This window comes from Ceratina calcarata, unplaced genomic scaffold (genome assembly GCF_001652005.2).
Source record: "Ceratina calcarata isolate Rehan_Ccalc_2016 unplaced genomic scaffold, ASM165200v1 scaffold48.2, whole genome shotgun sequence".
Taxonomy (NCBI): domain Eukaryota; kingdom Metazoa; phylum Arthropoda; class Insecta; order Hymenoptera; family Apidae; genus Ceratina; species Ceratina calcarata.
This window is the reverse complement of record NW_017172225.1, coordinates 779,077-792,111: the sequence shown is the minus strand read 5'-3', so window position 1 is coordinate 792,111 and position 13,035 is coordinate 779,077. Positions and strand designations below refer to the sequence as shown.

The 13,035-nt window shown below is 40.5% G+C and overlaps 2 protein-coding genes across 2 annotated transcripts in view; one reads left to right on the top strand and one right to left on the bottom strand.

Moving 5' to 3' along the window:
• Nucleotides 1-4,963, bottom strand: part of LOC108627635 (facilitated trehalose transporter Tret1-2 homolog) — a 19,867-nt gene extending 14,904 nt beyond the window's left edge. Inside the window, exon 1 of the mRNA XM_026815766.1 lies at nucleotides 4,821-4,963. The gene's annotated coding sequence lies outside the window, so the exon portion shown is untranslated. The remainder of the gene's footprint in view (nucleotides 1-4,820) is intronic.
• Nucleotides 1,642-12,779, top strand: LOC108627882 (facilitated trehalose transporter Tret1). Its single transcript, XM_018029454.2, has 9 exons — nucleotides 1,642-1,899; nucleotides 4,185-4,341; nucleotides 8,697-8,826; nucleotides 8,883-9,018; nucleotides 9,142-9,598; nucleotides 9,686-9,920; nucleotides 10,008-10,214; nucleotides 10,272-10,464; nucleotides 10,541-12,779. Exons 2-9 carry the CDS (start codon nucleotides 4,322-4,324, stop codon nucleotides 10,780-10,782), a joined length of 1,620 nt encoding a protein of 539 aa, XP_017884943.1. The 5' UTR covers nucleotides 1,642-1,899; nucleotides 4,185-4,321; the 3' UTR covers nucleotides 10,783-12,779.
• Nucleotides 12,780-13,035: the final 256 nt, after the last annotated feature.

Here is a 13,035-nt window from a genome sequence, read left to right as displayed (position 1 = left end):
AATTGGATATTTCCTTCTATACTTTTTAGCACGTAGCTATTTATTATTATCATTGTTCTTCCGACGTCTGATTTCTTTTTAATTGTGGGAAATGCATTTTTCCAAAGTACATAAACTTTTGGGATTGATTGTATAGCCAATACATCCTTAAGTATCTACAACGAAATTCGGGCAGTAGCTTTATCATGTATTCCGGAATGTAACACATTTAAGTATTTCTTTAAAGCGATGGCGTATCCAAGAGATTTTCGCTTTACAATATTATGAAATCAACTCCTTAAAAATCAATTTGGGGATTTTTCAAAATGCACCCCCTGCTATCTTTTGTCTCCTGATTTCTTCAACATCGCTATCGACGAATCCGTGGAAGTCTAAATAAAATCGTACGCGTTTAATAATTCTTGCGAGTTGCATCGTTCCGTCGGCGAGGGAAAACATTTTTTTCTCGTAACAAACGTTTATCTAACACGTTCATCGCCCAGAAAGCGCAACACGATCACGCGTCTCGAACAATCTCAATAACTATGCGCAGCTGAACATGTAATTTGCATGCTACCCGTCGTATTGAAGGGTATCGATTCGACCGGAGCGAATATACTCACGTTGGTGCATTTCATTTTCAACCGTTTCACGATTTAATTACGCAGACACGTGGAAATATGATCAAGTATAAGATACATATTATTTCTGATTACTATACGGATAGCTGCAATTGTTTCAAGTATCTATCACTTAACTGAAGTATATAAATTCACTTACTGCCTTAGGCTGTTTAGCAATATCGAATGGAAAGTCTTCCTAGCCAACGAAGCAGTGGCATTTTTATCACTCGTACGAGTCAGCATTATCTTCTAGAGGCGTCGTATCATTTTTGATTCAAAATTACTCAATTATCGCGATCGGACGTTGACTAACAATAAGGACAAAACTCGAGAGAAATACTCGACGGAACTATGCTATATAAATAAGTATTTGCACTCCTCGGATATAATATTGATTTTCGTTGTCGATCTAAAGTCTCAAGTATGTTCTGAATAAGATATCACTATCGAGAATAAGTATCCGGAATTCGGATGGTCTGCCGTGAAGATGACCATGAAGAAATGGGTTAAACGCGATCCTTTCCCTGTGTGCGTTCGCGTGTGCCTTCCACTCACGGCTTTGCGAAAACACAACCACCTATGCAGGCAGACGGTGCACCGATCAGCGATCTCCCTGGTTTGTTCACGTGATCCACACGCCTCCGTACCGGTTACCGTTTTCGTAACACACGTGAATTCTTACATACGTTCCGTTCTCGAACCCTTCGCAGTCTCGACGTTAACATCGACGATTGCGGTTTTGAAAATTGCATGACATAGCTTAAAGAAATTCTCAGGTGACGGAGAATTCGCCGAAGCGTTTATCACGAAACCAGCGAACTGTAAGCTGAATGATAAAAGATTGTTTTCTCGGCCTGCATAATTGCTGATGTCACGTTAGGAGAACAGGAACAGGTCATCGTCCACCAGTAGTATATCTTGCGTCGATACGGGTGTAGCCGTGGACCCGGAGCTTTCTTTCTCGGCGCGTTAGCAACCCTTAAATTGCTTTCTTTGTCGCCACGGCAGCGATGGGTGTGCTGTATAAGTACCGACACCGACACAGTGAAACCAGGCGTCGCCGAGCTGAGACGATCGACCGAACCGTTTCCAACGCTTAGTCGCGTACCGGCCACCGCGCACAGAACGTCGCGAGGTGTTCGTAGTCGGACCAAACAACCAACCAGCTGAGCTCCTATTCACGTTACCACAAAGAAGAAAGGATCAAAACCCGATCCGATCGTCCTCCATTGACCTCGATATCAATTTATTCCCCTGGGTTTGACTGCGACATAGAAGAACGAACTTCGAAGCGAAGGTAAGCAGAATTTATTCTGCAAATTCTTTTTTGTGATCGTTCCTTTAATTTCCTACTTGGTCGCTCACTGAATGGATAACAAAAAGTATTCGGGAAATGTTGGCTGATTTTTACGAAATACATAGGTCCTTAACATTATTCCCTCGTGTGTTTAAAATTACAAGAGCAAATCTACAAGGTGAATATTTTCAACATATACATCTCCCGCTGACGGCTGTAATATTTATGTTTACCGACGTCTATAGAAAGACATATGAAATTTCTTGTACCGAATCGATTTGGGAGTGTACGATAACGGATAACGAATACACAGAAACTTGTACGCGTTGACTTCGATCGATCCTTTCTGTTCGCTTCTCTGCTAGGAAAATTGGCCGAGGCAATTTCGTGGCAGGCTCGTGGAAGTCGAAACCAGAATTTAACCGAGCCGTGTTGGTTTCGTTCCATTGAAAGTCGCTACGATAAATCGTATTTGAAACCAAGCGAAGAACCGCTTTCGAGAACAATCCTTGCCGAAGGTTTAAGGAAGGTTCCCTTCCTCGCACTATACTTCGACATTTTGCTATCCCGCGCCGCGAAAATAGATTCTTCTATGGCAGTGACCTACGTTTATTTCGATACTACCGACTACGAGAACGAGGACGTAGATCACCCGAAGTTTAATTGCATCACCAATTTGTATGATACGATTTTTCTACATTATATCTCCTGATCTATTGGTCAAGAATATTCATTATTGTATATATAGAATCATTATTATTCCCTGATTGTTATGCTGATTTCTTGTGCACGACAATTGTCGGATCACGATAGTCACACGTTACATGTTTCAATGATTTAATCGCGCATGACGTAATTTTAATGCCGCACCTGTGGAACCATGCGAGTCGCGATTCGATTTTTGAACCCGACCTATGATCCCACTACCGGCAATCAAATCGCTTCCTGCTTCAGTGCAAAAAACTAAAACTGTCTTTGTGTTATAATACATTTGTAACGAATGTTACACACGGTGAATAAAAATAATTCTTTAGAGTGAATCAATAAGGAGAATTTCAATATGATGGAGTTCGATGACTTAATGGAACAAAGAAGTATATATCTTATCAGTAAACATTTTGTTGTTTCACATAATTCTTATTGAATAATATCGTAAGTTTATATGAACAAAGCACTCATATTTCTCACGTAACCGTCTCTGGCTCACGGATTATCGTACAACGTTTGTTTTATAATAAGCCGACGATTAGAAACGACAACCGACTGTCATAAAATTGATTCACTCTAATCTCCTATTTGTCTTAGGATCGCGGAGCGCTAATTGAAGTGTCGAACGTCTTCCAGACATTAAACGATTAAATTAAAGTATTAGACGAAAACTGTCTGGTTCTTGAGATAACAAACAGGTGTTCTATTTCGATAACCGACACATGACTTCACAAATAATTGTCATCGGTTCTTAATTGTAAATCACGTGAGCTTATGCAACCAGTCGCAAAGTCTTTATCTACAAAATCGTGATTCACTCTCGAGAATCGTACCGAACGCATAGTCCGATTCTAAAGAGGAGAAACAAAGAAAATTCAATAAAACTGCGCTTAGAAAATTTTATGTTCCTCTCATGTGAATTTTAATTTAATTTTAAACGAACGCGCGAGACGCTTAGATTATTACGGCGCGAACTCGCCAGTGAAAGGTCACGATACAAGACGTTTACAAACACGCTGGTAAATCTAAATTGAAAACTGGAACCCGTGCATTGTCTTTCAATTTTACGAAGAAGAACCGTTCGTTTCGCGTAGATAGTTGGCGAAGGAAAGGTGTAGATCGGACAAAAACGATATCCCTCGGGGCGGTGCGTATTTGTACACGTTCTACAAAACGCAGTGGAAAATCTGCCGATGTAGAAAGTCAGTGTCCCGTCATGAACGCGGTCTCCTACCAAATTACCGTGCCATTAACCATGTTCTCTCGAGACCGTACAGTTTCATGATCGCAGCATTCGCTCGCTGAATTGTGCAAGCTAATAATGTTCCGAGACGTTCGATTTTCATAGTTGCGTGCAACAAACTCGTTATCGTAATCAAAAAAATGGCTTCGACAATTTTGAAATGTTCTATCATTCAAAACGATGATATAACAGGAAGATGGACTTACGATTTCCATGATCTTCACAGATCCAAGTTTTTCTGTTGGCATATGTTACTTGAATAAAAATGTACTCTTTTCCCTGCTCTGTATTAATTGAGTTTTTTCTATATACCACTGTTTTACTACTTTTTCAGAGTGTATAAGATGTCCGAGTACAGCTTCGCTCAGAGTTGACGAGGGTTCTTTTTTCGAGAGAGGTCAAATTGACTAACGCGTGTTAATCGAGAGAAAGAGAAGTTGAAGAAGGTCGAAGGAGGAGAACCAGCCAACCATGGATCCTTATTCACTAAGGTTGGTCCCGCTTATGAAAACTGTCTGTATACGCACGACTCGACACTATTCACAAAGATAAATTGAATGCAAAGGGAGAAATAAACCCAGCGATTAATGATACAAATTAACAGACGTCTCAGCGAGCAAAGAAGCCGCTCGATCTGATTACATCGAGCGCTGCGTACAATTAACTCTCCTTAATTAGAGCTTTCTCGTTTCCATTATGTATAAGCAAAGTATTTAATCAAACATAATACGCAATATTTAACAAAGCAGGAGATAAATGAAGCGTGCGAAGTTTCAAGGTCCGCTGAACAATGAGTCGTGGTTCTATTTTTATTTTTTAAGGGACAATACCTAATATTACTGCGTTGTTCGAAAACTGTTAGCCAGGGTATAATAAGTAAATCTCTAAACTGAATTCATCGGGGGGTCGATCCAACACTATTTTATATATGATGAAAAGAATCGTCCTAGGAACAAAATTCGGCACTCACCCTTCGTCGCAGGTAAGATCCATCAAATCGCTGAACAGGTTTCAGAACGGTTCCCATGATCTTTTTCCTGTTCTTTTGTCACGTTGATTTCTGCTGCCTGCTGGTTCGTGAATAATCCCGGATATCGAAGCACCCTCCCTTGGCAGGCACAGTTTTTTTCCTCCCTTCGGCATCCTGCAGGATAGAAAGTAGAAAACAGCTGCCACTCGTAGTACAGATTTTATATTATAATAAACTAGACAAATACGATGAATGAACGATCTGTCGATTTCGACACGGAAGCGATTAATGATACACTGTGAAATGACTGTCATTAACGCGCCGGGATGCTATTAATAACTGCAAATGCTTCGAGCACTTAGCTAATTGTTTTGCCTACATATTTATTCTTTATCGAGCCGTAATTCGAGCTTGCTATCGCCGCCAAGGTATTGTTCAGTGAAAAGAGGTTCTCAAAACATCCATACGTACCTATGAGCAATTGACGTTTATCGTTCGGTTTCTATTTCATAACAGCGGCTAGTTACGATAATCGAGAATTCAGCATGACGACATATGTATATAAGTTACATTATGATTCTATCTGGCTGCTCGTTCTCCAAAGAAGCTAATCGAAAATCTGTTTTCGTTATCCACGCGTGTGCGTATAAATTTTGGAAAGTGTCTTTCGAAATTCTACAAGCGTGTCGGGTTGCGAATTTAAACGCTGTATTATTGTTGCGGCGAAACGAGAGGTAAGACGATTGGTTACGTTTAAAAGGAAGTTTGTTGAATTTAAAACACATAGCATTCAAAGAATAACAGGAGAACCAGTTCAGCGAGTGAATTGATTCTCTCGTTTAGGAGGAAAAACGATAAGGCGTTACGTAGGCAAAACGATAACACGTTACTTCTTCTTCGCGCTTCGAAAACCTACACACTCGTGGCCGCATTTCCAATGTTCAAGTCTCAAAGTACTATAAGTTATAAATTATTGAATTTATCTTCAGAAAAATTCGATGCGTGAGCTAACTGCTAATAGCACTTCTCTGGTCGGCACTAAACGAATTAACAAAATACTGAAGGCTATCAAGGAAGTGTTAAAGAGGCGAGAACTGGCTCGTGTTTATGAATGAACGTTTCAATTTTGGGAATTGAACTTCGACCCAGCCTGGCCGTGATCTTTACGGTTCCTTCTAATACCAATCCATTTCACGCGCGTGTTACACGAACGAATGTCGACGTAAACACGGAACGAAGGACGAATTAATGTCTAAAAGCGTGCAAATAAACGGGATACAATCTGCCCAGCTGATGAAATTGGGCGTGACGTCGTGCTAACGAAAAGATAATCTACCGTCTTGTTCTATATATCCTTTCTTAAATTTAATTAGATTTCATAGAGACGTCAGTGGCGAGGTGTCGATATGGTTCATTAAGGGAGAAACGAGTTGAATTCTTGTTATAGGAACACGTGTAATACCGGTAGCCGTTCCACTTCTATACGGTGATCAGGGTAATTACAGTTACTCTGTTATGTCGTACTTATACACTCATTTAACTTAGTGCTAACTAACAGTAATAACTAACTCACAGTAATATACTGCAGTATTTTTCAAATATATTCTGACCTGAGCAAACAGTGCATTTTTTTACGCACCTTCCGTAGACTATGTTGTATAACATGTTTTTTTGATAAGATTAAAAAGAAATGTGCCATGGAACTTGCGAAAATTTTAATGACTGCGCCCGATTACGCTGATGACCATGATCGATTAACTCGCGAGCTAAAACAGTTCGTGACTGGCGTGATGTCACCTTACAAAACAATTCTCGTTCAATAATAGAAGTTACAGTTCGATAGATTTGAAGTTTCGATGATTCGAATGTCGAATCTTCAATTTGTTCTGACTGAAGAGACATCGGTCTATTCGAATTCTATTTAAACTATAAGTTCGTCGTAAAAGAAAAACAGAAACGAGAGCTCGTGCGTTTTACGTATGACTAATCTAAATTGATGCCAGCTGCCAAAAATACGTATTGTCGTCTAACGAGCCTGTTCTATTCTTACGAGTGTTTATTAGCATCATATTAGTAGTATGATCGTTCTACTAGTAGAAACTTAGCATTGGTATTTATTTGTTAGTCGCATCACTATTTATTACGCTAACGAACAATTAAAAAAATTATGATAATCGAGCAACGATTAGTGTGAAAACCGACCATCCGCTAATATTACCTACTCGGGAATAGTTACTTAGTTTTCCCGTGTTCGCTTATGCACGACAGCGTATACACGCAGTACATATGTACGTAATTGTCCGTTCACGCTGTATAAATGCAATTTTAATTCTGCGTGTCTCAACTGTTACACGATTCCGCGAAAGTCTACTCGAACATAAGCGAAATATGCATAATTAATATCAGTTCCTTCTAAACGAGAAATCAATTTCTGGTTTCAGTATAGGATTTTCATCCGAATACCTTAGGAAGATAATCTCGATGAATTATTGTTAGAGCCTCGATTAGCGACTCTACAGGTGCGATTACCTTGAATGATCTTCAGTAAATAATGCACGTCGAGCGACGGGCTACTTACGAAGATGCTTTCGAAATCCTCCTCGTGGAGGCGAATCGGTTTTCCTCGAAGAAAAAAATACAATCGATACGCGGAAATATTCTTATCTCTGATACGATTATTTTTGTAATCGATAAATACAACAAATACGAAACGATGACGCTGATACGAATATTTTCCTAGCTTTCTATGTTTCTCGATTGTGTAATACAGTTATTACATAATTACTCGTCCTCGCATCTCACGTTTAACGGTCAACACTAGTTGCACCAATTAATTGAAACGAATTGACCGAAATGAATTGCTTATTACGCGATTCTTTCTAGACAGTGTTCTGTTCAGCATCCAGACCCATCAAATCCTCGGAGTAAAGCGCGTTAATTATACCCCGACACATAATTAAGACTCGTTAAGCCCTGATGATTTAATCACCGGATACGTGTTGTATCTTTTTTGTACGATGTTGAGGAATTCAGAGAGCAAATAAAATTCTTTTGCAGATAAAAATTCATGTATTTGTACTCTACGTAGAAAACTCTTCGAAGGTGAGAAGTCATTACCCTGGTTTAAAAACAAAGCACGTTTGATGAGACGTTTTAATCCAGAAGCGGCTTACATGTCGCACACTTGATGATTAAACAAAATTCAACATTCAAATGATGTTTCAAGTGACAACGTTGATAGATTACAGTCTGACTTCTGTTTTAATTACTCTTCGAATCCTACACAAATTCTAATTCCTTCGTATATCTGGAGGACACGGCTGATTTACGTGTCGCGTGATTTTAACATAAAATTGCGTCTCTCCGCGCGATAAACATTTTACTTTCCTCAGCAACTATTGGTCGAGGTTTAAAAAGGTTAAATTGCATCAAGTTGTCGCAATAAATCGCCAACTGCCATAAATCTACTCGCAATTACGATCGCAGATATAAACACGTATACGTGTTCCATAAAACGAATCGCGCGTGATCTCATGTTTTTTCACTAAATGTACGATCGTCCGCGAAAATGACACGAGCCATAGCGTTAATAGAAGCAACTTCGAATATGTTAATTAGTAAAATGAAGAATGCTGTGTCATAATCACGAATTGTCGTGCGCGTGTCCGTCTCCTTCTGTTACATAATAGCCTTGAGATTGATGAGGAAGTGAAGATGCGGACCGCAGTACGTCAGACATACAAAAACATTTATGTGTGTCACGTACCCAAACATTTTGTACCATGCATTGTTTTATCGATCGACCCTATCAACGTACTTGACAATTAATTTTTAACTAAATTTTGGGATTCTAAACTTGTTTGGTTTTTGCATTAGTGTCGAGCGCGAGGCATCGAAGAACATCGAAGAGAACGAGAGAGAGTGTTTCAAAGATGCGATCGTTTCCAGTAGAAGCCTCAACAAAGGCTTCATCGAGCCTTTCAGTCTTAAGAACTCCCTAGTTGAAGTAAGGACACCTCGTTTCTCAATAAAATATTTCATTCTAAACGAGTTTGTTCGTAGATCACCTGGTGTATCATTGCCGCATCCTTCCACATATCAGTGGGCTTAGCTATGGCTTATTCAGCGATTCTGATTCCTCATCTCGAGGCCGAGGACGCGGAATTGCACGCTACACGAGAGGAGACTTCGTGGATCGGTAAGTAACCGGAAGATGAATAAATTCCAATGATTCGCGAACGTGAAATCCTATTACATTTTTTGAATTCTGTTATATCCCGTTATACTTCTTCACTTGTAAAAATATGAAATTCACTTTCAGCTAGCGTGGTGGTGGTGTGCGCACCCGTAGGAGCCGTGTTAGGTGGCTTCCTGATGGAAACTGTGGGCAGATTGAGAACGCTTCAAATCGGCGCTCTTCCCTGCATCGCGGGTTGGGTCCTTATAGCACTCTCGACGAACATCCCGATGCTGTTGTGCGGTCGATTATTATGCGGCTTAGCCACGGCTCTAGCGACCTCGCCAGCGATAGTGTACATCACCGAGGTCGCTCGGCCAGAATTGCGAGGATCGCTGTTGTCCTTCGGACCGACCCTGGCCTCATTCGGTATGGTTTTATCGTATTTGAAGGGTGCATATCTTCCCTGGAGGCTGGTGGCCTGGCTCAGTATCATCTATGCCATTGTACCAGTGATCTTGGTGCAATTCTTCGTCGAGGAATCGCCCATGTGGCTAATTTCCAAACAACGACCAGACGATGCACAAAAAGCAATAAACAAGTAAGAGAAACGAAAACCAGAAAATCTTCTTTTGCAGAAAACTTGGATTATCGGAAACTTATGCAATTTCTATTGTTTCGATCGTAGGATGTACAGATACGAAGAGGGGAAAGCGTTTGCGCAATTCCATCAGATTAAGAAGGAGAACGAAATTAAAGTCAGCGAACAGAGAAGAAGCAAGCACGGCAGCTTCTCGAACAAGATGAGGGGGTTCCTGAAGCCCACAGGATGGAAGCCTATCATGATTCTCTTCCTACTCTTCTCCTTCCAGCAATTCTCTGGCATTTATATCACGCTCTTCTATGCTGTAACTTGGTTCCAGGTAAGATGTCAATTACGAATCCTTTGGACACTTCGATAAACAATTCAGTTTACATATTTCACGATCGTGTTAATTGCTGCCGTTCAGGAAGTGGGCGCAGGAGTGGACGAGTATAAAGCTTCAATTCTAGTCGGCGTTACGCGTTTCTTTTGTTCAATGGTGAATACTTGGCTGCTAAGACGGTACAAAAGGCGACAGCTGTGTATCGTCTCTGCCTTGGGAATGGCTCTTTGTATGTCCGTTTCTGGATACTTTACGTACCTCATTAAGAACGGTGATCGTTCTGGATACTGGGTACGTAATTCTATTACTTTTCATACGGCAATTCGTTATCTACGTTTTACTTATCAGGTTCCTATTCTGTGTCTACTGCTTTACGTGTTCACGTCTATGATCGGAATGCTGACAATTCCATGGACAATGACCGCGGAACTGTTCCCAACAGAGATTCGAGGAATCGCTCATTCCATCAGTTACTCTATAGCCAATTTACTCATGTTCTCTGCTATCCAAAGTTATAGGAGCATACAAGCTTTCTTGGGGGGTACGTAAAAGATTCTATAAGCCAACTAAGTTTGTCTTAAAATAGTAGTATCACGGTTCTTCGGTTTTTTTTACAGGATCCTTTGCGGTGCAGTGGTTCTTCGCGGGAGTTTCGTTAGCAGCAGTGGTATTCGTTTGGTTACTGCTACCAGAAACCCACGGCAAGAAGCTGTCGGAGATCGAGGAGTATTTCCAGAATCATTTCTTAGCTGTAGGCGCCGAAGCGAAGACGAGGAAACGGCGAGCGCAGCAAAGAAAACAGCGAAAGGAAATGTCCGCCGCGGAGCCTCTCAACCCGAAAACGATGTTAAAAGTATAAGTACGTACGGCTGATCACGCGAGCAAGCTACATATAACATGACATACAATTTATGTTCTAATCGATGTCGTTACTCTAAGAAACTGTGTACGAAGTACTAATCTACATATGCATTAAGTAATTTCAAATCAATTACGTATGTAAGAATTCTACACGAAGCTACGTTATTGCTTAAGTTACGTTTATTTCTCATTTAGTGAACGAATAAAACACGACGCGAGTTTTGTTTGTCGTCCTTGTTCGTCCCGAGGAAAGTTTTCCAGACTTTTGTCGGCTTGTATTGGCGTGTATCGACCTCGCTTTCGCTCTTTGCTCTGCTATCGCGTTGATAGATCTACACCCAGTGTTCCGCGACTTGCGGAAGATTTCCGGAAAAAAGTATCAACTGATTTCTCTGATAAAAATTGCGATAACGCTTATGGCGATCCTATCAGCGGTCATCGCTGCATTGGGTATGGGTTCTAAGTCGATCTTCCGAAGCGAACGAGACAGTGACTATCAAAAATTGGCATCGAACCACGAGGCAGCCACGTGGCCTCCTCAGATGTACCCCGTCCTACCCACGGTTTTATCGACAATTTGGTATCCTAGTGTTCACTGGGACGACAGTAAACCAAATGAGATTTACGGGCGTTAGTCCTCGAACATCGCTCTTCGAGGACTGACGCTCGCAGATTTCCTAAGTACGTTTAACTCGCCCTACGTTTTTACACACGTTCGTAGGATGATAGATATACAAATACTGCGGACGGTTTACTCTTCACTCTGCGATAAGCCCCGTGAGGCGTGGATGTTTACGCGTGCAAATTTTTAACAATAAGCACGTGTGTGTGTGTACAACGAGCAGATGATACGCATGGCATGTGTTAGGAGCATGACAACCAAAACTTCTACCAAAAATATCGAACGACCATACAACGCGAGGCACCAAACAGTATTAGTTGATCTGATACAGCCCTTCCTCTAGGGCCGTAGAGGGAAACGATTAAAATGGTTCTTTTCGTTCAGTTCGACACAAGTTATTTGATCCATTTGCATCGTATCTTTCCGGCTATGAGTATTAGGAAAATTAATACAATATATCGTATAATGGCTGATTGATTTCAGAGAATGATTCATACAATAATCAGTAGTGATAGAAAACAGTAGTGATGCAAATGGGTTGAACGCGTCTGTATACGTTTGCCGTTTTCGGACAGACTGTTGCATTTGTTGAAACAGATATATAATAATACGAAATACAACTCCGCTGTGATTTACAAATAAAAAGAGCGTACCAATTAAAAGTCTCGCCAGTGGGACGTACAATTTGAAAAATGGAATATTTGAATGCATGGTATCGAGGCGCAGGCGCTGCGTTACGTGAAGACAGTATGAATGCCTTTTTTACGGATCCGCTCTGATCTACTTAAAAGATACGATATACTAAAGACCAGAATTCTTTTTATACAATGTTCGCAGTCAACCAACTTTCATGCGTATATCATATTTTATAGCGTAATTCTTCCTGAAGCGAACCATTGAATACACGCGACCGAACTTTTATTAGAGATAACTGATGGACCAGATCGAACGTCCAATTGTACTTTAAAATTCAGTGCGCTTGTCCGTAAATTGTTAGAGGAATAGAATGATGTTAGAATAGCAGATCGTCACCGAAAGGAAGGACGAGCTTATACAATAATTACAGTTATTACTTGTCACGTGTGTACCGTGAAGTAGTTGCATTCTTTACGAGAATTATTGAAAAGTATATATATGCGTCGAAATCTTTTGGTTTGAGAAGTGCCTTTCCTTTTCGTGACTGCAATTTGTTGTAAAATAAGTTTGCGGGAATGTGCGAACAAAGTTTTGTACGAATTCTAATACTTTGTATCGTACTTACCACAACATACTTGTGTTATCCGTGTATGTACACATACATATATACTTATACTTACGTAGGTACCATTGTAAATTTTCGTAAAACGTTTCTAATAAAATCATATTTTTGGAAACCACGAAAAGACTCTTTAAAATAACCGTCACAATCTTTGGCGTCGCGGTTTGGATCGGATCGAAAATGGTCGGGTAAAAACTAATTAAAAGAATTTTACTTGCGATTTACCTGGTAATGATCGTAAATAAGGAGGGCGAATTCCGGAGGCGGACGGATTCAGGATAAAACTGAATTATTTCTGAAACGAAGATTAAAAGCTTTCGTACAGTCGTCGGTGATACAGGCGTTTGAACTTCTTGTTTCGATGATTCCGC